This window comes from Wickerhamomyces anomalus (genome assembly GCF_001661255.1).
Source record: "Wickerhamomyces anomalus NRRL Y-366-8 unplaced genomic scaffold WICANscaffold_2, whole genome shotgun sequence".
Classification (NCBI taxonomy): Eukaryota; Fungi; Ascomycota; class Saccharomycetes; order Phaffomycetales; family Wickerhamomycetaceae; genus Hansenula; species Hansenula anomala.
Genome location: NW_017567111.1, coordinates 136696 through 157610, shown reverse-complemented (window position 1 = coordinate 157610; position 20915 = coordinate 136696). Strand labels below are relative to the sequence as shown.

The 20915-nt window shown below is 33.5% G+C and overlaps 11 protein-coding genes across 11 annotated transcripts; 6 read left to right on the top strand and 5 right to left on the bottom strand.

The window, feature by feature from the left end:
• Positions 1-236: 236 nt before the first annotated feature.
• UBP3 (mRNA-binding ubiquitin-specific protease UBP3) lies at positions 237-1589 on the bottom strand (the record flags this gene model as incomplete). The annotated part of the gene is made up of 1 exon (XM_019181595.1): positions 237-1589. A coding segment is annotated over one exon (1353 nt), but the record flags the coding sequence as incomplete, so codon positions are not given.
• A 2325-nt stretch (positions 1590-3914) lies between these two features.
• Positions 3915-5512, bottom strand: APM1 (Apm1p). The gene has a single exon (XM_019186189.1). It carries the CDS (start codon positions 5481-5483, stop codon positions 4209-4211), a length of 1275 nt encoding a protein of 424 aa, XP_019039798.1. The 5' UTR covers positions 5484-5512; the 3' UTR covers positions 3915-4208.
• A 195-nt stretch (positions 5513-5707) lies between these two features.
• Positions 5708-6253, top strand: WICANDRAFT_61157 (uncharacterized protein; the record flags this gene model as incomplete). Its single annotated transcript, XM_019183119.1, has 1 exon — positions 5708-6253. One exon carries the CDS (start codon positions 5708-5710, stop codon positions 6251-6253), a length of 546 nt encoding a protein of 181 aa, XP_019039797.1.
• Positions 6254-7104: 851 nt separating this feature from the next.
• WICANDRAFT_19526 (polyadenylate-binding protein) lies at positions 7105-7482 on the bottom strand (the record flags this gene model as incomplete). The annotated part of the gene is made up of 1 exon (XM_019180828.1): positions 7105-7482. A coding segment is annotated over one exon (378 nt), but the record flags the coding sequence as incomplete, so codon positions are not given.
• Positions 7483-8242: 760 nt separating this feature from the next.
• Positions 8243-8860, top strand: NOP16 (Nop16p; the record flags this gene model as incomplete). Its single annotated transcript, XM_019183118.1, has 1 exon — positions 8243-8860. The coding sequence occupies one exon, from the start codon at positions 8243-8245 to the stop codon at positions 8858-8860; it is 618 nt and encodes a 205-aa protein (XP_019039795.1).
• Positions 8861-8970: 110 nt separating this feature from the next.
• PMI40 (mannose-6-phosphate isomerase PMI40) lies at positions 8971-10398 on the bottom strand (the record flags this gene model as incomplete). Its single annotated transcript, XM_019182664.1, has 2 exons — positions 10334-10398; positions 8971-10229 (listed from the first exon to the last, which is right to left on the bottom strand). The coding sequence occupies exons 1-2, from the start codon at positions 10362-10364 to the stop codon at positions 8971-8973; spliced, it is 1290 nt and encodes a 429-aa protein (XP_019039794.1). The 5' UTR covers positions 10365-10398.
• Positions 10399-10628: 230 nt separating this feature from the next.
• Positions 10629-11462, top strand: WICANDRAFT_51161 (uncharacterized protein; the record flags this gene model as incomplete). Its single annotated transcript, XM_019182663.1, has 3 exons — positions 10629-10724; positions 10772-10905; positions 10964-11462. The coding sequence occupies 3 exons, from the start codon at positions 10629-10631 to the stop codon at positions 11280-11282; spliced, it is 549 nt and encodes a 182-aa protein (XP_019039793.1). The 3' UTR covers positions 11283-11462.
• A 1245-nt stretch (positions 11463-12707) lies between these two features.
• Positions 12708-13294, top strand: NTF2 (Ran GTPase-binding protein NTF2; the record flags this gene model as incomplete). The annotated part of the gene is made up of 4 exons (XM_019184527.1): positions 12708-12714; positions 12808-12828; positions 12884-12948; positions 13010-13294. The coding sequence occupies 4 exons, from the start codon at positions 12708-12710 to the stop codon at positions 13292-13294; spliced, it is 378 nt and encodes a 125-aa protein (XP_019039792.1).
• Positions 13295-13583: 289 nt separating this feature from the next.
• AIM21 (Aim21p) lies at positions 13584-15953 on the top strand (the record flags this gene model as incomplete). The annotated part of the gene is made up of 1 exon (XM_019184526.1): positions 13584-15953. The coding sequence occupies one exon, from the start codon at positions 13584-13586 to the stop codon at positions 15951-15953; it is 2370 nt and encodes a 789-aa protein (XP_019039791.1).
• Positions 15954-17163: 1210 nt separating this feature from the next.
• Positions 17164-18408, top strand: GAS5 (1,3-beta-glucanosyltransferase; the record flags this gene model as incomplete). Its single annotated transcript, XM_019180932.1, has 1 exon — positions 17164-18408. A coding segment is annotated over one exon (1245 nt), but the record flags the coding sequence as incomplete, so codon positions are not given.
• Positions 18409-18744: 336 nt separating this feature from the next.
• Positions 18745-20589, bottom strand: WICANDRAFT_82964 (uncharacterized protein; the record flags this gene model as incomplete). The annotated part of the gene is made up of 1 exon (XM_019185466.1): positions 18745-20589. The coding sequence occupies one exon, from the start codon at positions 20587-20589 to the stop codon at positions 18745-18747; it is 1845 nt and encodes a 614-aa protein (XP_019039789.1).
• Between the last annotated feature and the right edge of the window lie 326 nt (positions 20590-20915).

Below are 20915 nucleotides of genomic sequence, written 5' to 3'. Positions count from 1 at the left end.
AAGATTAAAGAGAAAAAAAAAGGAGAGATTCTATTCTTTCAACTATATATTATTATTGGGCTTTAGATAAAGGGTTAATAAGAGAAAAAAAATATACAAAAATTATGGAATATGATGTAGAACTACAAGATGTTTTAATTAAACCAATAAATCTCATGCAAACTTTTATTTTTTACTCTTCATTCATCATGATCACCAATGTATACATAGTTGTATACATGACTAATTCTATCTCATCAATTATTAACTTTTTGATACATCAAGATGTATGCAGTTTTAACATTATTATCATTATCACCACTTAAAACTTCTTGAGCTTTTAATTTTGTAATTTTAGTATCATCAATTCTAATCCATTCTCCCAATTCTTTTCTCAAGACATCAACTGTATAATGTCCACCTTCTGAACTTATACCATGATGATAAACAACTCCAATCAATTTATAATTCAAATTTGGATTAAATTTTCTTGTTGCACTGGAAATACAATCTGTTGGAATTGTAAAATCATGATCATATTTAATTTTTTTCCCAATTTTTTCAATACGTCCTGAATGTAAATGATTTGAATAACCATTTTTCAAATCATCATTTTGACTAGATTTATTAACAAATGAAAATCTCTTCAAATGAACAATCAACACTTCAGGTAATTTATCAATAAAAGTTTGCTTTTTAGCAATAACATCACTTCCATCATCTGATTTATATTGTAATTCTTCAACTTGTGATAAATGTTTAAAAGCATCTTCTAAAGTATTTATATTATCATCTGAAATATCCAGTTGAACTTGTTGGAATGGATCTAATGTTATACTTTGACTTTCTCTTTGCTTTGGAACATCCAAGACAGATCTAAATTGACCACCAAATAATTGTCTTATTGGAGATGGTTTAACTTCAACTGTTCTTTTAGCACTAACTTTTTTCTTATTATTACCAACTTCATGCCATCCATCATCACTAGTTAAAGAACTTGAATTGTTATTATTGTTATTTGATTCATTTTTAGATTTAAAATCTTCTTCATTTGAAAAATTTTCCAAAGATTGTTTAATTAAAGTACGAACTTCTTCACTCGTTATTGAATCCAACAACATTTTAATATCATTATCTTTTAAATTTTTAACACTTGAAATGAATTCTTCATGTAATCCATCCAATAAATATCCAAAAAATTCTTCAGCATCCTCTTGTTGACCCCATTGTAAATGACTAAATCTTGAATGTTGAGAAATTTCTTTATAAAATTGTTCAGGGACAAAAGAATCACCAAATCCATTACCCAATTTATCATCATCTAATTTAATATTGAAATTTTTAAATAATTCAATAACTGCATCAATTAATGGTGTTGTTGATGAGGATTTATTTAATGATTGAATAGTTTTAGATGAAATGATATTTAAAGATTGGAAAAAAGGTTGACAATATAACAACAATTGTAAAATTGAACTCATGAAGCAAATATTACCAGTATTAACTAACCCTCTTGGAACAATTTTTGGTAATTTATTACTATTGACAAAAGCTTTTTGGAAATTCTTATCAAACATAGATCTTAATAAAACAACCCCTAAAGGTTCCAGAACATTTGAAACAGATGGAACATATCTTAATTCAGTTTCCTTCTTTGTAACGGGGCTTGAATTTGAAGTTGTTGTAGGTGTAGTTGATTTTGGAGAGTTTTTCTTTGCAGCTTGTTCGGCAATAAATGACCATTTGGCAACAACTGGTTTAGTAACTTGAGGTGATGGTGTTTTATTCTCCAAAACAGGTTCCTCAACTTTATCTTTAATCTCTTCATCTTTCTTTTCAGCAGCTTTTTCCTCCTCTTCTTCTTTCAATTTCTTTTCCTCCCTTTTAGCTTTAAACTTCTTCTTTTGACTAGTTAATTGAGCTTTCGAAGTACCAAAGAAGAATGGAGGTTTGTTAATAGCGACTTTTGAATTAACAATAAATCCTTCAGATGATGTTGCAGTAGTTGTAGTATCTGATTCGCCACCGGCATGTCCATTCACTATTGGATGTGATTCATTATCCGCTATACTATCTGAAGTATTTGATGGAGTGATAGATGATGCCTGTGATAGTTTTGGAGTGGTTGATTGTGCTGAAGATGGTGGCGATGAAGCTGTGGTGATGTTTGTACGATCTGGTGATGTTTGTCCTATGCTTGAAGCTGACAATGGAGAGTTGATGTTTTGACTATTAAGATTGTTGTTGTTGTTGTTGTTGTTGTTGTATGGTTGTGGCGGTTGATTGTAAATATGACTATTGTTATTGTTGTTATTGATCTTGCTCTCCTGGAGATACTGGTCATGGTCCTTTTGCGGTATGAACCGCTGGTTCTGGTATCTCATCTTCTTTGGGGTGTATGTTGAAGTTGTTGAAGTTGATGTAGATGAAGGTGTAGAAATCACTGGTGTTGATCCTGTAGAAGGGCTAGCAGCGACTGGATGGACTTGGAACTGAGGAGGCATCTGCTGGAACGGAGGTATCTGGTAGTACTGTTGCTGCTGCTGCTGTTGTTGGTAGAACTGTTGCACTTGTTGAGGATCGTGATAGACTGGAGCATATTGGTAGTAGGCAGAAGGGAGAGGTGCAATAGGCTGGTGGTATGGGATGTAGGGCACACCTTGAGGGAACCCAGCCGGAGGTGCTGGAGGAGGGAACGCCTGTGTGTTGTAGCCATAGTTCATGGCCCCGTTGCCGTTGAAGTTCTGGCTGTTGCCATTGTTGTTGCTGTACCTTCTAGGTTCACTCATTGCAGCATGTGTTGGTTGGGTATTGAATTAATAGAGTTGTTGATGAAAAAAAGAAGACGGCAATTGAACTTATATAATGGAGTTATTCAATGCCTTGATTCACTAAAATTGTATTGGTTTTATTTTTTCTGTCTGTATGAGTCCTTTTTCTTGAATTCCAATTAGATCTCGAGTTCAATTAAAAGTGAAATGCTGAATGGTTGAGATGTTTTGACAAATTATATGCTGGGAAAGGGATATGTGGTAAGCTCCTGATGTAATTAGTAGCAGCTGTTGTGTTTTTCAGAGATTGTTGTTGATTAGTAGCAGCTATGGAGCACTTTTTGGGCAATGATGGAATGGTGATGCAGTTTGTGGTTGTGGTGATTAAACTTTGAGTTCTTTAAACGTTGACAAATGGTCGTTAACTACTATGATCTTGATTTTTTTTATCTTTTTCAAAAATTCTCTCCAACAACGAAAAAACTGAAAAAATCGAAAAAATTGTGTGGGCTTCCTGATTCGGCGAGTTACCGAATCGGGGATATTTCAGATCATTATTCTACAATTTAATTTTAATAGACTAGATCATTTTATTTGGGGGTTATTAGAGTAGAGTGGATATCTAGCCATTGATGTAGGTCTAGTGAATGTATTGTATATGGTGGTGAAGTTTCAAACTTTTCACGGTGTTGTTGTAAGATATGATAGGCCAGCAAATGCTCACATATCGGTATTTTATAGTCATCCTCATCAAGGAATTGGAAAATCAGATCCTTTCTGTATCCAAATGACTTATTTTCATCGTGTTCACTGATAAACTCATCTATCACTGCTTGATCAAATGCAGTCTTGAAAGTGGAACAAGAACAGAACCATTGGCCTAGATCCACAACATTTGGGACTTTTTTCCCATTGTCATCTATAGAATCAATCAGAACTAAGCAGTCATTCATATCATCATTGAGCTTGTCATCTTCATCTTTTTCATTGTCATCTTTCTTGTATTTGTAAACGTGAATGCATTGTGAATCCAAAATTTCAATTGCCTTTAAATAAACTTGTGGGAAAATGAATGATAACGTAAGGGAAACGTTATCGTGAAGTATCCATTGTGAAACTTTTTCATCTTGACCTTCATCTGTATCAAATCTGGGGTTGTGAATGAATAAATTCCCAATCAAATCATCGATTATTTGTATTCTGTTTGTTCTTTCTTCAGCCATCACATCACCTTAAAAAGACCACACTCTTTTCCAATTCATCAATTTGTTTCTCTACACGAAGCAATTCCAATGGATACTATCAGAGCCAGTCTCAAAACCACAATTCAAAGTCAGTTCACGGTTCAAATGATTCATGATAATATTGAATTTTGTCTTTCGTGTTATTTTTCTTAACTACATTTTACTGACCCATTACAATATGTCAGAGTAAATTAAAAATCATTCAAGTATTCTTTTATTCATTCAATCTAATTGTATAATCATCACCACTTTGTGTAATATAACGCACCCATGGATAACTTTGGTATTGCATTTTTGGTTCATTAATTCTTAAATAACGAACTTGTATTCCACTAGTTGTAAAATAAGGTATTTGAAATTTAACTTGAATTGGTCTTTTAACTTTAAAACTTGGATCATCAATACTAACAGATGGTAAACCTAATTGAGCACTCATTGAATATTCTTTACCACCTTGGAATTGTTTTAATTTCCAAACAATAATAGATTTTTCTGGAACCCATTTCATTGAACCATTTGAATATCTAAATTTTGGAGAATCTGCATCTTCAGGAATTGGAATTAAAATTTCCACATTATTTGCTGTGGATTTTTTTTTAATTTGTGCTTTAACTTTTGCATATATCTCAATACGACTATTTGAATGTTTTGAAATTTTACAATCAACCCAAATTAATGGTTTTAATGGAGTTGATAATCTATAACTCATCAATTCAAATTCACCATCTGGAGGGATAAACGTAATGATTTTTTCATTTTCAAATTTACTTAATCTAACACATTGATGAAATTTAACATCTTCCATTTCAACTCCTTTGGAATTATTTGTTAATTTATCATTTAATCCTAATCTTAAATCAGGCATACCTGATAAATGTGATTTAATTTTAATTTTCCCCAAAATTTCAGATCTAAGCACTTTACCCTGAGGATTTATCAACATATTAATACTCTCCACAACATCCAAGAATGCTTCATTTTTCTTATATTGTATACCTTCAGATCTCCAAGAAACTGCATTTGTTAAGGCACTTGGTGGACCAAAAGTTTGTTTTGTCTTTTCTAATGCAAATGATTTTTGTGTTATATATTCTTTCAACATTTTAGTTTCTGTAATTTGTGGGAATCCAAAATCCATCATTTCATCTAATAATTCATATATTATAACAAAATTATCCCTTATTGATTCTTCTTCTAATTCTTTAAAATAATCAGTCAACACACCGGCAACTTTATGTAAAAAAAGGAAGATTTGAGCAATATTATTATTTGATTTTGTTAACGCCAAAAGATATAAGTTATTATGAGAAATATAAAGATAATTAATACCATTATATGTCACAACTGGTAATGCAGATACTGGATCTTCTTCAGCATCAACTAATAAGAAGGGGAATTTCTCCACGGCATTGGATGGGATGTCACCTTTGTAGTCTCTTGAAAGAAGGGATTTACCCTTCACATCACAGAAATGGATCACTGAAGCCATTGGGACTGAGTTGTTGTGAATAAATTGGGAAAGGTTAATTTGATGATGTTGTTTTGAATTCTAATTTCTTCGTGTTAACAAAATTGAATTTCACCAACATCCAAAAATACAATTCGCGAAACCCAAAATTTGTTACCCGCGAATTTGCTTATACTTAAACGAAGTTGAATTTGATCTATTAAACCATACTTTGATTGGAAGTATAGTGGTAAAGTGTGTTTGTGATGGACAAAAATGAACTAGATCCAAAAGTGTGCAAGATTTTGGACTCAAACATCCAATTACAACACCATTATGACTTTTTATTGAACAAGAAACGAATTGCAGATAAAGCATTGAAAGAATTCATTACAAGAGTTGAAAATGATTATGCTGATGAAATAACAAAGATTAGTGAACAAAAGACAGATCCTACTTCAATTGTGGACTATACTCAGGCTATGGATTTCATAAGGAATGTTACGTTGAAAAATGCTTCGAAATTGGAGGAGATTCAAAAATACATTACACAACAACAAGAATTGGAAAAAGTTTGGGAATATACTCATCATAGATTAATTAATGATTCTAAAACTGATGATGATACATTGAATGCATTTTATAATGAATGTATGAGACAATTGGAGGAATTTTCCAAAAAATGTCATCAAAAATTTCATGCTTTAGAGATTCCATTATTTTGTTTGAAAAAAGAACTACAGTACAAGAATTTAAGTAAAGATAGAAGAAATTTAATTGCATTTATACAAGATGAAGCTATGAAGAAATAATTCCCAATAGCTTGTTTATATGTTTGTGTTCTTGGAGACTCCGAATTGTGGCAAGATTGCATCAGAAAGATTCAACCCTAATTAAAAAAATGAATTCGACGTACTATGATGCACTTATTTATTTTATTCTTCACAATCCCAATTAAATTAAAGGTCCAAAAATCAGATTAGAATTGAAAATTCAAGATCCAAAAATTTTCCCTTCCAAACCAATCGATTTGCCCTAAGTAGAAATTCAAAACGAATCCCGAAAAGAAGGGATATCTGACCATATCATCAAATTGAAATGAATAGCACAAGTGCCATCAGGGTCAATTTAGGTCATGCCAAACCGTGGTTTGTAAGATTGTGTTGATGTTTTTAAAAACAGTTAAAGAAATCAATTTTTTTGAAGGAAAAAAAAATTTTTGTTGGCGAAAAAAACAATCTGTCAAAACGTATCGTGTAAATGGCAACCTACAAATTGGTTATTGATTTCAGGAATTGAAGAAAAGACATATTCAAGATGCTTTTTCATCGTTAATGTAATATTGAAATTCATAAGTCAGGTAGGCAGCAAATATAAAGACATCTTTTTTTTTCGGGTCTCCTTAAATCATCATCAGCACAGGATCAAAGAACAAAATAGTAATAGAAAAAAAAAACAGTCATCATGGAGACATTATTAAAAAAAATTGTTAATCAAAAGAAAGTTAAAACATCAACGCAGTAAATAAATTCATTTTAGTTTAATCATAAAGGCGTAATCAATGTTTGGAAAAAAGAATTGAAATAGATTTTGTGCATGAAACTTATAATTCAGCACTTGCTTCATGAGCAGTAGTTGTTGGATCAGTAGCATCATCACCATTTCTGAATCCACCACGGCCACCTCTGAAACCGCCTCTACCTCTGAAGCCACCTCTACCACGACCTCTGCCTCTTCCCCCACGGCCACCTCTGAAACCACCTCTACCTCTTCTGAAACCTGGTAAATTTGTTCTTTTAGCAACAACAGAGATTTGTCTGTTTTTAAATTCAGTACCAGATAATTCAATTGCAGGTTCAACAGAATCTTTTGATTCAAATTCAACATAAGCATAACCTTTTGGATAACCTGTAAAACGATCATACAAGATTGTAACTCTATTAATTGAACCAATTGTTCTAAAGAATTCATCCAATTCTTCAGGAGTAGCTTTATAATCAACATTACCAACATAAACAGAACGTGAATCAATTTCCTTTTGAGCTTCGATTTCTTCTGGAGTTTTCGAAGTTCTTATTTTGGATTGTTGTTGGTCTGGATTAGCAATTTCTGGATGTTCACCATCACCAAAATTTTCAGCATACTCTTGTTGTAATTCTTGGTTGATTGCTTGGTGTTGTTCTTGTTCCAAGATGTTTTCAGTGGTAGTTGTAGTAGCCATTTTGTGATATAATTTGTTTCTGGGTAGTAAATGTGGGTCAATTTGTGAAAATTTCAATCTTTTCCTATCTTTTTCTACTATATTCTTCTTCTTCTCGTGATCTTGCCAGTGGTTTTCTCAAGTCCAGTTGATTCCAATTCAATTCAATGATCACTTTTTAAATCTCAATTGACTTATCAAATTCTCAACAGCTTTTGTTTCTTTATTGTTTGAATTTTCCCTCTTTGAAAAGGATCAAGTTTTTCTCGACGAAGCGAAATCTGGTTTGGACCATTTCTACGCCAAAATGGCATAAAATTGTGGAAAAGATGGAACATGGAAAGAATGATGGAGCTAAAAGGAGTCTACTTAGTCTTTAATATATTAATTTCTATTAAATTCTCCTTCAAATCACTTTCCCACTAGTAAATTATCCAATTTCAAAAGGTTATACCAAAATCGATTTCAGCAGGGGTTACCCTCAAATACCTCATCGCATAAAAAAAAATTATAACCATCTTTTAAAAATTTATTATCAGTGTAGAGATAAAACGTTAAGGCTAGATAACTATCAAGTTCATATATATAAGCAGTTATAGCCATGGGTTCAGTCAGACAAAGACAAAAGAGTAAATCAGGTGCAAAGAGAACCACACGTCGTACCAAAGATAGACAAAGAGATGTTAACATCGCTTCAAATCCAATCATTGCAGCAAATTGGGATCATTCTTTAACTTTAGCACAAAATTATAAAAAGTTGGGATTAAAAGTTAAGTTAGGAACTCCAGCAGGAGGTGTTGAACCTATATTAGATCCAAAGAGACAGAGAAAACATAAAACCCAAGAGGAAAATGTTGAACCAATAGGTGAAACTGAAGATGAAATACCTGAAGGTGAAGCTAGAATTATTAGAGATGAAAATGGTGAAGTTTTAAAAGTTATATATGGTAGAAAGAAGGTTGATCCGAATGCATCAGAACAAGAAAAACCAAAAACTGAAGTTATTAAACAATTAGAACAATTTGCCAATACTAGAGTTGCTAAAACTGATAGAGTACAAAGTGATAGAGAAGAAGTTTGGTTAGAAGCATTATATAAGAAACATGGTGATGATTACGGTAAAATGATGTGGGATAAGAAATTAAATATACATCAACAAAGTAGTGGTGATATAAGAAGAAGAATCTTGAAATGGAAAAAGAAAAATGGTATTAATTAAGGGAGTTTGAATAAGTGTACATTAGGTTTTCAAGTAATTAATAAAATGGATTATAAGAAAGAAAATCTTGTATCAATAAATAAAATTAACTAATTAATGCCTTCGTTTGCTTAAGCTTCAACATAAGCTCTATAAGTGGTGAAGTTTGGATCTTTAGTAACCAATGTAACTTCAGTATTTGGTGCAATGAAAAAATTATAACCTGGTTCAGCTTTTAATGAAACACCATCTTCACTAATTAATTCACCTTCACCATTAGTAACAATCAATATACTTGGACCTTCAAAAGGTTTAAAAGTTCTTGTACCTTGAGTTTTCTTGAATGTAGTTTGTAAAACTGAAAATTCTTGAATTGGAGGATCATATAATTTTGATTCACCATCACCTAAACTTCTTTCAAATGATAATGGTGACATTTTTTGCTTTTCAACATCATCATAATTATATGTCAACATTTCCACTAAATTTTTAACATCTTTGAATTTTGGAGTGAAACCAGCTCTAACAACATTATCTGAAGCAGCCATACATTCAATAATATCACCAGAGATATAAGCATGAGGATCTTTAGCTTGTAAAAACATAGCTTCACCAGCAACCAATTTACAATGGTTCAATAATAAACAACCACAGAATAAACCAACATCTTCTGGGAATTGTTTATTTAATCTAATGATTAATTCAGGTAAATCTGATTTGTTGAAAATTTCAGGTTGAGTTTTAGCTTTTTCCACTAATGAATTTGCATTTTGTGCAATTTCTTCATTTGTTGCATTCATAACTTTACCGAAAACAGCTTGTAATAATTTTTTATTTTGTAAATCATCTGAAGAACCAGCTTGAACGTTTAATTTAATACCATTAATGAATTTTTGGGAAACTTCTTCACCAACAATATTAGCCAATTCTGGAATTGCATTCAATTCATCAGCAATTTGATCCAATGGTTTGAACCCACAAAACCCTTCAAAATCTGTAACAGCAATGGCCATTTCAGGTTTATGATTATCATCTGGATAATTCTTTGGATCTTGAATATGTAATTTAGCACCCAATTCTTTATCAGGATGAGCTTGAATTGATAAAACTTTTTCAATACTTAGGACTTTGAATAAGAATGGTAATTCATTAGTAGCTTTAAATTTGTTGATGATTTTTTCACCTAATAATTCTTTTGGATTAGCACTAATTAAATCTCTTAAAGATTCACCTTTTAAATTTTTGGATGGAACTTTTGGATGAGTACCCATCCATAATTCAGCATATGGTTTTGATTCATCAATAACGACATTTTCCGGGTTGGAATGATGAGCAAATTGAGCAACAGCTGAAGTGGAACCAATTTTCCCCCAATCGTAGTTTTGATAACCTTTTGGACATGGGATGTTAGTATATTTGACTTGAGTAATTCTTGGGCATATGAATATTCTCTTATCATTTAGTACCCACCACTTTATCTGGATAACTACTCACCTGAATCCAATCTGAAAACTTTGTCACTCATTGTATAGTTCTTTATAACACTTTTAAATACAAATAGATAGCAATCCTTCTAAAAGAGCACTTCAAACGAGTTTAAAGAGAAGAAAACGTTTCTTTCATCAACGTGAGCAAAAAAAAAAAGAACAACAAACACGAAATTTCAGATCTTCGATCTCAAACATCACAACACCAGCAGACAGGCACCAAATTGAATTTTAAACCAGCCATGAAGAGTTGATTTCAAATTGTTTTAAAAGTGGTTTTAAGCAGTGGCAGGTTGTTGGAAATGGACTCAGGCTCGTGGATAGAGACTGCCTCTGGGAACAGGATCTCCAAGGAGGCTCATATTCACGGCTCAGACCACATTTTGATCTCTGGGAATGTGAGTATGGTGTAATTGATTAATGAGTGTTGTAACTAACTGAGAAGACCACTGTGAGTCCCAATTGCACATTGAATGGAGATGTCACGTTGAAGGAGGGAAAGTCTAGTTTACAGATTGGTAAATTCTGCTTTATCGATAAACATGTACACATTTCACCTCCAGTCATAAGTCATAAAAAGTATGTATAATCTATACAAAAAAAAAACAACCAAATCACTAACCTTTATAAACTCCAGAGAAACAAAAATCCATAAACCATGCAAAATAGGCTCATACGTCATCATTGGTGAAGAAACAGCCATAAATTCATCAAATATTGGAACAAGAGTATCAATTGGACCTAATTGTAAATTAGGTAATTCCAGTATAATCCATGATTGCGTAATTATAACACCAAATACCATAATTCAAGATAATCAAATAATCCCACCATTTAGTCTTGTATTGGAGACAAACAAGATTGAACCATTACCAGAATCTTTTAAAAAAATATTGGAAATAAATTCCAAAAAAAGTTATATTAATAACCAATTCACACCTTCAGAAATCCCATAACCTTGGCCAATTGCACAACATGGAACTATTAACCATTCACAAGTTAATGAATAAAGTTTTAATCTTTTCTCCAGGACTCTTGTTGTTTCAATTTGTAATAAATCATGTTTATTTAACAAGATTAATAATTTTTCACATTCTTTAGTTACCAAGTTTTCAATTAATGATTTGATATGATTTAAATATTTTAAATTTGTTACTTTGGTGGAATCTATTACTATAATCAAATATTTTGTATCAAATAGAAAATTTTTATAAGTTGTTATTGGAGTGGAATTTGAAAGGGCAATGATATCCAATGGGACGTTAAGAGTTGTGATATGATCAAAGATTGCTATAAGGTTAGTATTTAATGAATAATGAGCTAATGAAATGATTAAAACTTACTCTTCTTTCCCGAATTTTCAGTACCCAAAAACAGCACTTGCTTTGGTGTATGCTTTTTAAATCTTTTAAAGAATGAATCCTTAGGAGATCCACCTTGTAGTATTTGAATCATTCTCTGTGCAAGGGACAACGTCTTTGATTGATTGTAAAGCACCTTGTAGCTATAAGTTGAATCAAAGATCATTTGATAAGGGATCAAAGTACCAACTTATATATGAACCCCTTGTGATCTCAAGTTGATGTAAAAGTTCTTAAAAGTTTAAGACAATTGGAATGTGCAAAAAAATTATCAATCTGAGAATTTTAGCATGACTTTACACTTTTGATTGTAATCTGCAAAAGATGTTTTAGGCAAATTAAAGTATTGTTCAGTGGGCTCAGGCACTTGAAAGTGAAAAATTTCAGTTGATCAAACAAACCCGTTACAAGGTGGACAAGTTTATAGGTGACTTGAGGGATTCAATTGGGAGAGGGTGTTTATGTGGATACTATGATACTGAGTTACTCCTTGTTTGAATATGAGCTATCTCCTGTTTGAGACAGGTTGAAATTAATTATCTCGAGGATGTTGAAGCACGGATATTTCTAGTTCAAGTACTGCTGTAGTCTAGAGATCTTCAGAATTAGATCGCTTTGGCAGATCAACGTCGCCCAACTTTAGACAGACTTGAGTCTTGGACTGGTTGAAGAGGATTCAGGCATAGGCAGGGAGAGAGAGATATAGGAAGAGAAAGGGTTGATAAGGAGATTGAAGTATCAGTTAATTGATTCAATTCATTTCAATCCAATCCATGTACTGTTCCTGGCTAAAGTCTCGCTTAAGGCGATTTCGCTGCAACGGTTGGAATTTTTATTTTTTAGTGAGTGATGTTACGTAATCATTGGGTAAGTATCAGTCATGTGATCAGTCACATGATTAATGCATTACCCTGACAACGTTTTGCTCTGATTTTTTAATTAAACAAGTTGATGTTTTGGTGTAAATAAAAGATTTGACAACAACATCAACTTTAACTAGCCCTTTGATACCTTTGCACAATGTCTGGTATGTGAATTATGACGGAGACCATGGAGTACTAGATCCTCTATGGCTTCAATTATTCATCACCCCTTGGAACTTACTAACAATCAATCTTAGTCGATTTCAACACCTTAGCCCGTACGTTTAATCCATTCCAATTGAATCATACAATCACATTCTAACTCCATTCTAGAACAATTCACTGAATTTTACTACAACCAATTTGACTCTGATAGATCCCAATTGGGTAACTTATACGTATGTGACCAAGTTAACGGATAATGTTTCTCTTCAAATCATTACTAACACAAATATCCAGAGAGATCAATCAATGTTGACTTTTGAAACTTCTCAAGTTCAAGGTGCTAAAGCCATTGTTGAAAAATTAACTGCCTTGCCTTTCCAAAAAGTTGGTCACAGAATCACAACTTTAGATGCTCAACCAGCTTCTCCAAATGGTGATGTCTTGGTCCTTGTCACTGGTGATTTATTAATTGATGAAGAACAAAACCCACAACGTTATTCTCAAGTCTTCCACTTGATCCCAGAAGCTGGCTCTTACTTTGTCTACAATGATATCTTTAGATTAAACTATGGTGCTTAGATATGTATTCTCCCCAAATGAGAATAAAGAAAGATTGAAAGAACGCCCTTAATTTTGAATATTGATGAATATTTTCTAATACCACAAATTGCACGCTCTTTGATTGTGTCATTTTTGCTTGTATTTGTAGTTGATTATAATTTTCTGATTATTTGAGGTCGTGGATTTCTAAAATTCCTTTGACAGATCGAAAAAAACAAAATTGTACCCAAACGCAATCTTTTAAACATTTAATGTCATTTGTATTCACAAACACAACAGTTTATCCCTATTCAATTCAATCATAGCAATGTCCAACTTGGCAGATATCATATCTCAAAAGAGAGAGGATTCAGACCCTGAAACAAATTCATTTGATGAAGCGGATGATGGTTTTGAATCTGAAACTCCACAACAACATCATGTTGAAGAAGCACCACGTCCACCAATCTCCAATCCTTCTTCATCTTCTTCAATTCCAAAGATTCCTCAAAGACCAGTGAAGAAGCAAACCTCTGAATCATCATCAACTCCCACTCCAGTCATTCCAAAGCGTCCAACTAGATCACAAAGTCCAATTGTTCCACCACATCCAAAAAGATCAGAAAGCCCAATTATACCACCTCGCCCAAAGAAATCTTCTGAATCTTCCAAAAAGGAACAATCTTCTGATGAAACAGAAAAGACTGTCCCAGATTTACTCAAATCTACAATTGAGAAAATACCTGGCATTGGAAATTTAACAAAAGACGAAAACAACGAAGATGACAACACTTTGAAAAATGATAAAGAATCAGTCCCTGAACCTTCTAAGGGGGAAATTAAACCAGAAGAGATTGTTATTCCACCACGTCCTAAAAAGTCATCTTCATCAGAAGAGGAAACCGCTAAACCAATTGAGGAATCAAAATCAACCAACACCCCTGAAATTCCAGCACGTCCAACTCATAGACCAAAGAGTAAATCAGTTAAAGCTGAGGAAGAACCTAAAAATGAAGAAGATGCACAATTTCCAGAAGAAGAGAAGAAAACTCCACTAGCAAGCACAAGTGAGGAAAGTACTAAAGCTGATTTGATAGTTGAAGATAATAGTCGTGATATACCTGTTATTTCCAATGATAAGGAAAAAGTTGAAGAACCAATTACTGAAGCGAAACAAGAAGATGTTTCAGAAAGTCCAAAAGATGAGATTGTTGAAGTATCAAAACCTGTTCAAGATATAAAGACAGAGTCTGAAGCTTTTGATGTAAGCCCAGTTGAAATTGAAGATAAACCAGGTGAAATCATCACTGAAGCTGATGTTGTTGAACATTCTCATGATACAGTAAAAGATGGCTCTGAAGCTCCAAAATCCATTGAAACAGAGGCTGATGCAATTGAAAAATTAGAAGAACAACCAAAAGTTGAAGAAGCAAAGGAACCAAAAGAAGAATCACCGTTACCTAAAGTTCCTCAGCGCCCTTCGAAAAGACCAACAAAAATCACTACCCCATCTGTTCAAGAAGCATCAGTTACTTCTGAAGATAAGGCTGATAATGTAGAAGAATCAACAGATGATATAATTTCTAAAACAAATGAAGAACTACAAAACATTCAAGCACATTTTTCAGAAAAAAAATCATCCACATCTTCAATCCCACCACGTCCAATCAAGAAAGCTTCTACTTCATCATCAAATGAAATATTTGGTTTATATACATCAGATTCGCAAGATGATTCTACAAAACCAAAACCTAAATCAACAAAAGCACCACCACCACCAGTCCCAAAGAAACCATCAAGTAAAATTGCAGCATTCCAAGAAATGTTGAAAAGAAATCAAGAACAAGAAAGACAACAACAATCACAATCTTTCCAACGTTCTGAAAGATCAGATTCAAATGATTCTACAGACAGATCCAAATTCAAGCAAAACTTGAATGGACTATTTGCACTACCGGGTATGGCCAGACCAGGAGCACCAATGCCTGGTATGTTTAAACAAGAAGAATCTGAATCAAAGAATGATGAAGAGGAAACTGAAGACGAACCAAAAGAAGTTAAGCAAGACGTTAGAAGATCAAGAGCAAAGGGACCAAGAGGCAAAAGAACTGCTAAAGTGGAAAAAATTGAAATACCTGATCATAGGGTGATTAAAGTTATTGATATTTGGAGTAGTGGCTTGGAATCTGATGCAAAGGTTACTTATGAGAATACTAAAGAGTCTGAAACTAAGAGTGATGTTATTACTGATGATATTGATGATATTGAATTGATTAATCCAGTTGAAGAAAAGGATAAAGTTGATGAAAGCTTGAAACCTAATGATGAAGATTTGAAAGGTTATGAAAAAGGGTTGAAAGATGATACGGAAACTGAAGTTGAAGAATTGGAAACAAAATCTACAATCACCAAAGAGGAAGAAACACCTGCTCCAAGTGAAGTCAAGAAGGAAGATAAAGGTTATGAGTCAGATAACGAGGATGTGATTAAAGATGAAGAAGATGATGAAGAAGATAATGTTGAATTAAATCCATCAATACAATCAATCAAATCCAAAGGTGATAGTATACCAGATGCTTCAATCAGATCAATAAAGTCAGAAACTTTGGAACTTGATGATGATGGTGAGAATGATGAAACTTACGAGAAAGTGGAAACTCCAGAAGCTATTGATGAGTTTGTTGATGCTAAAGAGTAGTTTGTTTGGACTTGGTTTATTAATACACTGTTTATATTATGATGACTATAATTGAGTATTGGTAGAGTTGCTGTAGTTACATTTGAAGCTTCTAGTGTCGAGTTTGACTCTTGATTTTTGAACCCCAAAATATGGAAATTTTGATTCGCATTAATGATGGTGGATTTCTTGTGTTTTGATCTTGGTGTATGTGACTCGTGAGGTCTTGGTCAAAGAGAAGCAAGAACCAAACTACTGTGCAAACTTCAATGTCATGTTATTAATTGAGCATGGAGATGATCATGGAATGATTGAGCCTTTAGTAGTTTTCAATCTCATAGTCATGAGGGTAGTTCCAGGGTTGTTGGAGTTGATTAATTTCATTTCCACACAAGACAACTAGTTCAGTGACATCGGCCTAGCATTGTTGAGCCCAGAGAGTTGTACTCAACTAGATTGCTGGCTTAGCACTGCTCAGCCTTTCAAGTCCCTTCAGCTATAGACAATAGGAAGCCCAATTCTTCATCTATTGAGCCCATAGTAAGCCCATTAATCAAGCTGAACCTGGTTTTGATTTTTGTATGTTGAACTTCCAGAATTCCAAATTTAAAGTCAATCTCAGGTTCTCTCGGTTACGGACGTCGATCTATGCATCATCAGTCAACTCCAAACATTCCAAAATCACACCAAAACCACCATTTTGAAGCGTAAAGAGTGTCAAAAAGCATGTTATTGAAAGAATATACATACTCATCAATGAATAGTATATCAAATCCCTTTTTATTTCATTTCTCTCCGATTTCTTCTCGTTCTATTCACTCATCCCACACTGTTGCTGTCACGCATTGTTTTGACAGCGGTTTCATGTTTTGATTTCGGTGAATTAGCAAAAAAGAAAAGAAGAAAAAAAAACTTTGGTCGAGAAATCTTGATCTCATAGAGAACATAAACAAGAACTTTCTTGACTTTCCAACTAGGAGCTCTCTCATACCAAAAAAAGACCAAGAGTTGAAACAGGAACTGCCTTCTTTTCTTTATATCACTCCATCAAAGATATATAAAAGACCCACATTCACATTCGCTACTTATCCTGTCTAGCCTTGTTCTCCAGTTCAAACTACTTTACATTCGTTTATATACCAAAAAAGAGGGCTGAGCATATAATATCATGAAGGTTTCAACACTCGCTAGCTACTTGTCATTAGCTCCATTATTAGTTTCTGCTGCGTTACCAGCTATTAATGTCACTGGTAATGCCTTTTGGAATACTGAATCTGGTGAAAGATTCTACATTAGAGGTGTTGATTATCAACCTGGTGGATCTTCAAATTTAACTGATCCTCTTGGTGATGAAAATATTTGTAAAAGAGATATTGAATATTTCCAAGAATTAGGTATCAATACCATTAGAGTTTATTCTGTTGATAATTCATTAGATCATGATCCTTGTATGGAAGCTTTAGATGATGCTGGTATTTATTTAATTTTGGATGTTAATACCCCAGAGGCTTCAATTTCAAGAGGTGATGCTAAATGTTCATATAATACAAAATATTTACAAAATGTCTTCGCTACAATGGATGAATTTGCTAAATATGATAATTTATTAGGTTTCTTTGCTGGTAATGAAGTTATCAATTCAAAAGATACAACTTCTTCAGCAACTTATGTCAAAGCTACTGTTAGAGATATGAAGAAATATTTAAAAGCTAGAAATTATAGAAAAATTCCTGTGGGTTATTCAGCTGCTGATGTTGATACCAATCGTTTATTAGCTGCTGAATATTTCAACTGTGGTGATGATGAAGATGCAAGAATTGATATGTTTGGTGTTAATGATTATTCATGGTGTGGACAATCTTCATATCAAACTTCAGGTTATAAAGAAAAAGTTACTTTATATGCTGGTTATTCTGTTCCAATTTTCCTTTCAGAATTTGGTTGTAATGAAGTTCCAGGTGCAAGACCATTTACTGAAATCAAATCAATTTATTCCACTCAAATGTCTGGTGTTTTCTCTGGTGGGTTAGTTTATGAATATTCTCAAGAAGCTAATAACTATGGTTTGGTTGATATTAATGGTGATTCTGTTTCTCCAAGACAAGATTTTGATAATTTGAAGAAACAATATAACAATACCCCAAATCCACAAGGTGATGGTGGATTTAACTCAAAGTCTTCAAATTATTCAGAATGTCCATCATTTGAAGAAGGTACTTGGGAAGCTAATAACACTTTACCAGAAATGCCATCAGCAGCTTCTGTTTTCTTTAGTAAAGGTGCAGGTGCCCCATTAGGTACTGATGCTGGTAATACTCAAAATTCATGTTGGGATGATGATAGTGATTTCAACTTTAGTAGTGCATCAACTACAAGAAGTGGTACTTCTGATTCAAGTGATTCAACTTCTGTTGGTGGTGACTCTTCAAGCTCTGCATCTGGTAATGGTGGTGCTTCAAGTTCTTCAAGTTCTTCAAGAGGTGCTGGTAACAACGTTATGGTTCCATCTGTTTTCAATTTGGCTTTCAATGGATTTGAAAGTCTTGGTGGCTTCTTGATTGTTTCATTCTTGGTTGCAACTGGTATTGCAGTTGTTGCTTAAACTTGATCATATTTCCTTCATATTTTCTTTTCATATTTTTTTTTTGCTTCTATACATATACACTGTTTTACTAAAGGTTTTCAAAAAAGATTATTTATATATGCTTTGCAATTTTACGTTTTATAGGTTCCTTACATATTGCGCTTTGTAAATTCAATCCCATTTTATTTCAAGAACACCTATTTATACCTTATAATAATAACAAAATCTCTAATTATACAATCTTCTATCCAATTCTCTTAAAACATTAGCAACACTCTGGACTTCAACTTGCATTCCTCTTGTTGTTAATTTCCCAACCAATGTACTAAAATCAACCGAGTTAAACTCTTTATGACGACTCAAAGTTTTGTAAGCATCTGCACATGGAATGAAAATACCCTTTTGTTGATTCAAGCTAGCGGAATCCGTACTAGAAGATGACGAAGGAGTACCAGTTTTAGACTTCAATGAATTCAACTCTTCCTCCTGGGAAGTTACGGTTAATGGACTTGAAACTTTTGAAGAAACATTAGATAGAGGTGGTGAAACTGGTGATTTTTTATCCTCTTTTTTTAAACCTGAAGTAGATGTTGATTCAGTGGTTGATTCTGATGGTTCTTTATCATGTTCTTCTTCAGCTTTACTTGCAATTGTTGTACAAAATAATGTAGACATTGGATCCATTTGACATTGTGTACAAGTCCCTGGATTACCAGTACAACCACCAGTTTTTTGAGGATTCTCCTCCTTTGCTGATGGTGCTTGTTCGTTAGCTGGTGTTGAAATACTAGATCTATGAACTTCACTAATTTCCACTGTTGGACCAGGATGTAAAACAGGTAATTTTGTAGATGATTGAGAGTTCTTATTTGTTGTTGTTGAAATTGAACCGTTTCTGATAGGTGGTAATGTTTGATCTTCAACTTGTTGGATGGAATCTCTCTTGTGATGGTTCTGTAATTCTGCTATAGCTGATGCAGCTTCCTTTGCAGCTTCACGACATACACATGGTGAATCATCAGAACAGAACCCACATTGTTCCATTGGCGATTCAAAGTCATCATCAGTGATTTTATCAAAGACATTTGTGAATTCTTTAGCTTCATCCGGTACACTATTGGCTCTTGTTGTAACTGTTTGCTTTTTGAATTTTTTCAACTTTGGCATTGGTTTTTTAGTCGTTGATGGATTCTTAGAGAATTTGGAAGTATAATCAATCTCCACTTCATCTATCTGTTTTCTTTTCAATGAAACAGGTGCCATGGGTTTGAAATTTTCAATAACTGATAAAGATCTTTGTTGAGGTTGAGGTTGAGGTTTGATACCAACTTCTTCGCAAATACAATCGTCTTTAACACATACACCACAGTCATAGTTGTTGTTTGATTCATGAGTAGCTGATGAAATTGAAGTTTTGGTAGTTGATGGTGTATGGCTTGGTGGTGCAGGGGTATTTGGTGATTTTGATAATGCTGGTGAGATGGCTTGATGTTGAGGTCTTTGATACTGCTGAGGAGTTGGTCTGTATTCATTTGGCGTATTTGAATTTGAAGGTTTGAAATAAGCTAAAGGTGATGGAGCATTTACTGTTCCATTTGAATAAACAGCTGGTGATGAATGATGACTTGAATTCACGTTTATCTGTTGAGGCTGCTGCACTGATTGTTTGAAATTTGCAAATTCAGATTTAACATCATTTAGAGTTTTTATCAAATATTTATTCTCCATCTGTAGCTTGTTTATTATATTCTTCAAGTTCAACTCATTAACTTCTCTTTCCTTTTCAAACTCACTTAGTTTTCCCTCTAATTCAGAAACTCTTGTTGCTCTTCTTTCTCTAAAAGCTCTTTGAGCGGCTCTATTTTGTGCTTTCCTCTTTGTAGCTGGAGTATCAGCACTTGGTTTCCTACCTGGCTTAGGTCTTGGAGGTAATACCCATTCCTTAGATGTGACTATTTTAGCTATAGGCTGAGCACCATTTGGTCTTGGAGTTATAGCTGGTGTACCGTTGATACTTGTTGAATTTGAAGGGGATGGAGCAATAGCTGAAGCAGGAGAGTTGGCAGCGCTCATGATGACACTATGTATTGTTGAGTTGGAATATGAAATGGATCAAGTTGAAGTGTAGTGGAGATGTATTGTTGTAGGCTCACTGATGTTATAGATAAAAAAAAAGGGTGTATTTGAAAACTCGAGCAAAATAGTCAACCAGTCGATCTTTAAACGTTAGTTCTTTTGCAAATATGCTATGAGTAGCGGCTTGTAAATTGCTCTCTAGCTCAAACTCTTTTCCAGTGCCTAAGCAGCTCTTTTGATGGTGGTTTCGTTGAGGTTTGAACGTTATCGAATGAAAGAGCCTTCAAATGGTTTTTGGTTATTTTCAAGTTTTTTTATCAATT

Excerpts from the sequence above, each read along its gene's own strand:
- APM1 (XM_019186189.1), bottom strand. The coding sequence starts at position 5,483 with ATGGCTTCAGTGATCCATTTCTGTGATGTGAAGGGTAAATCCCTTCTT.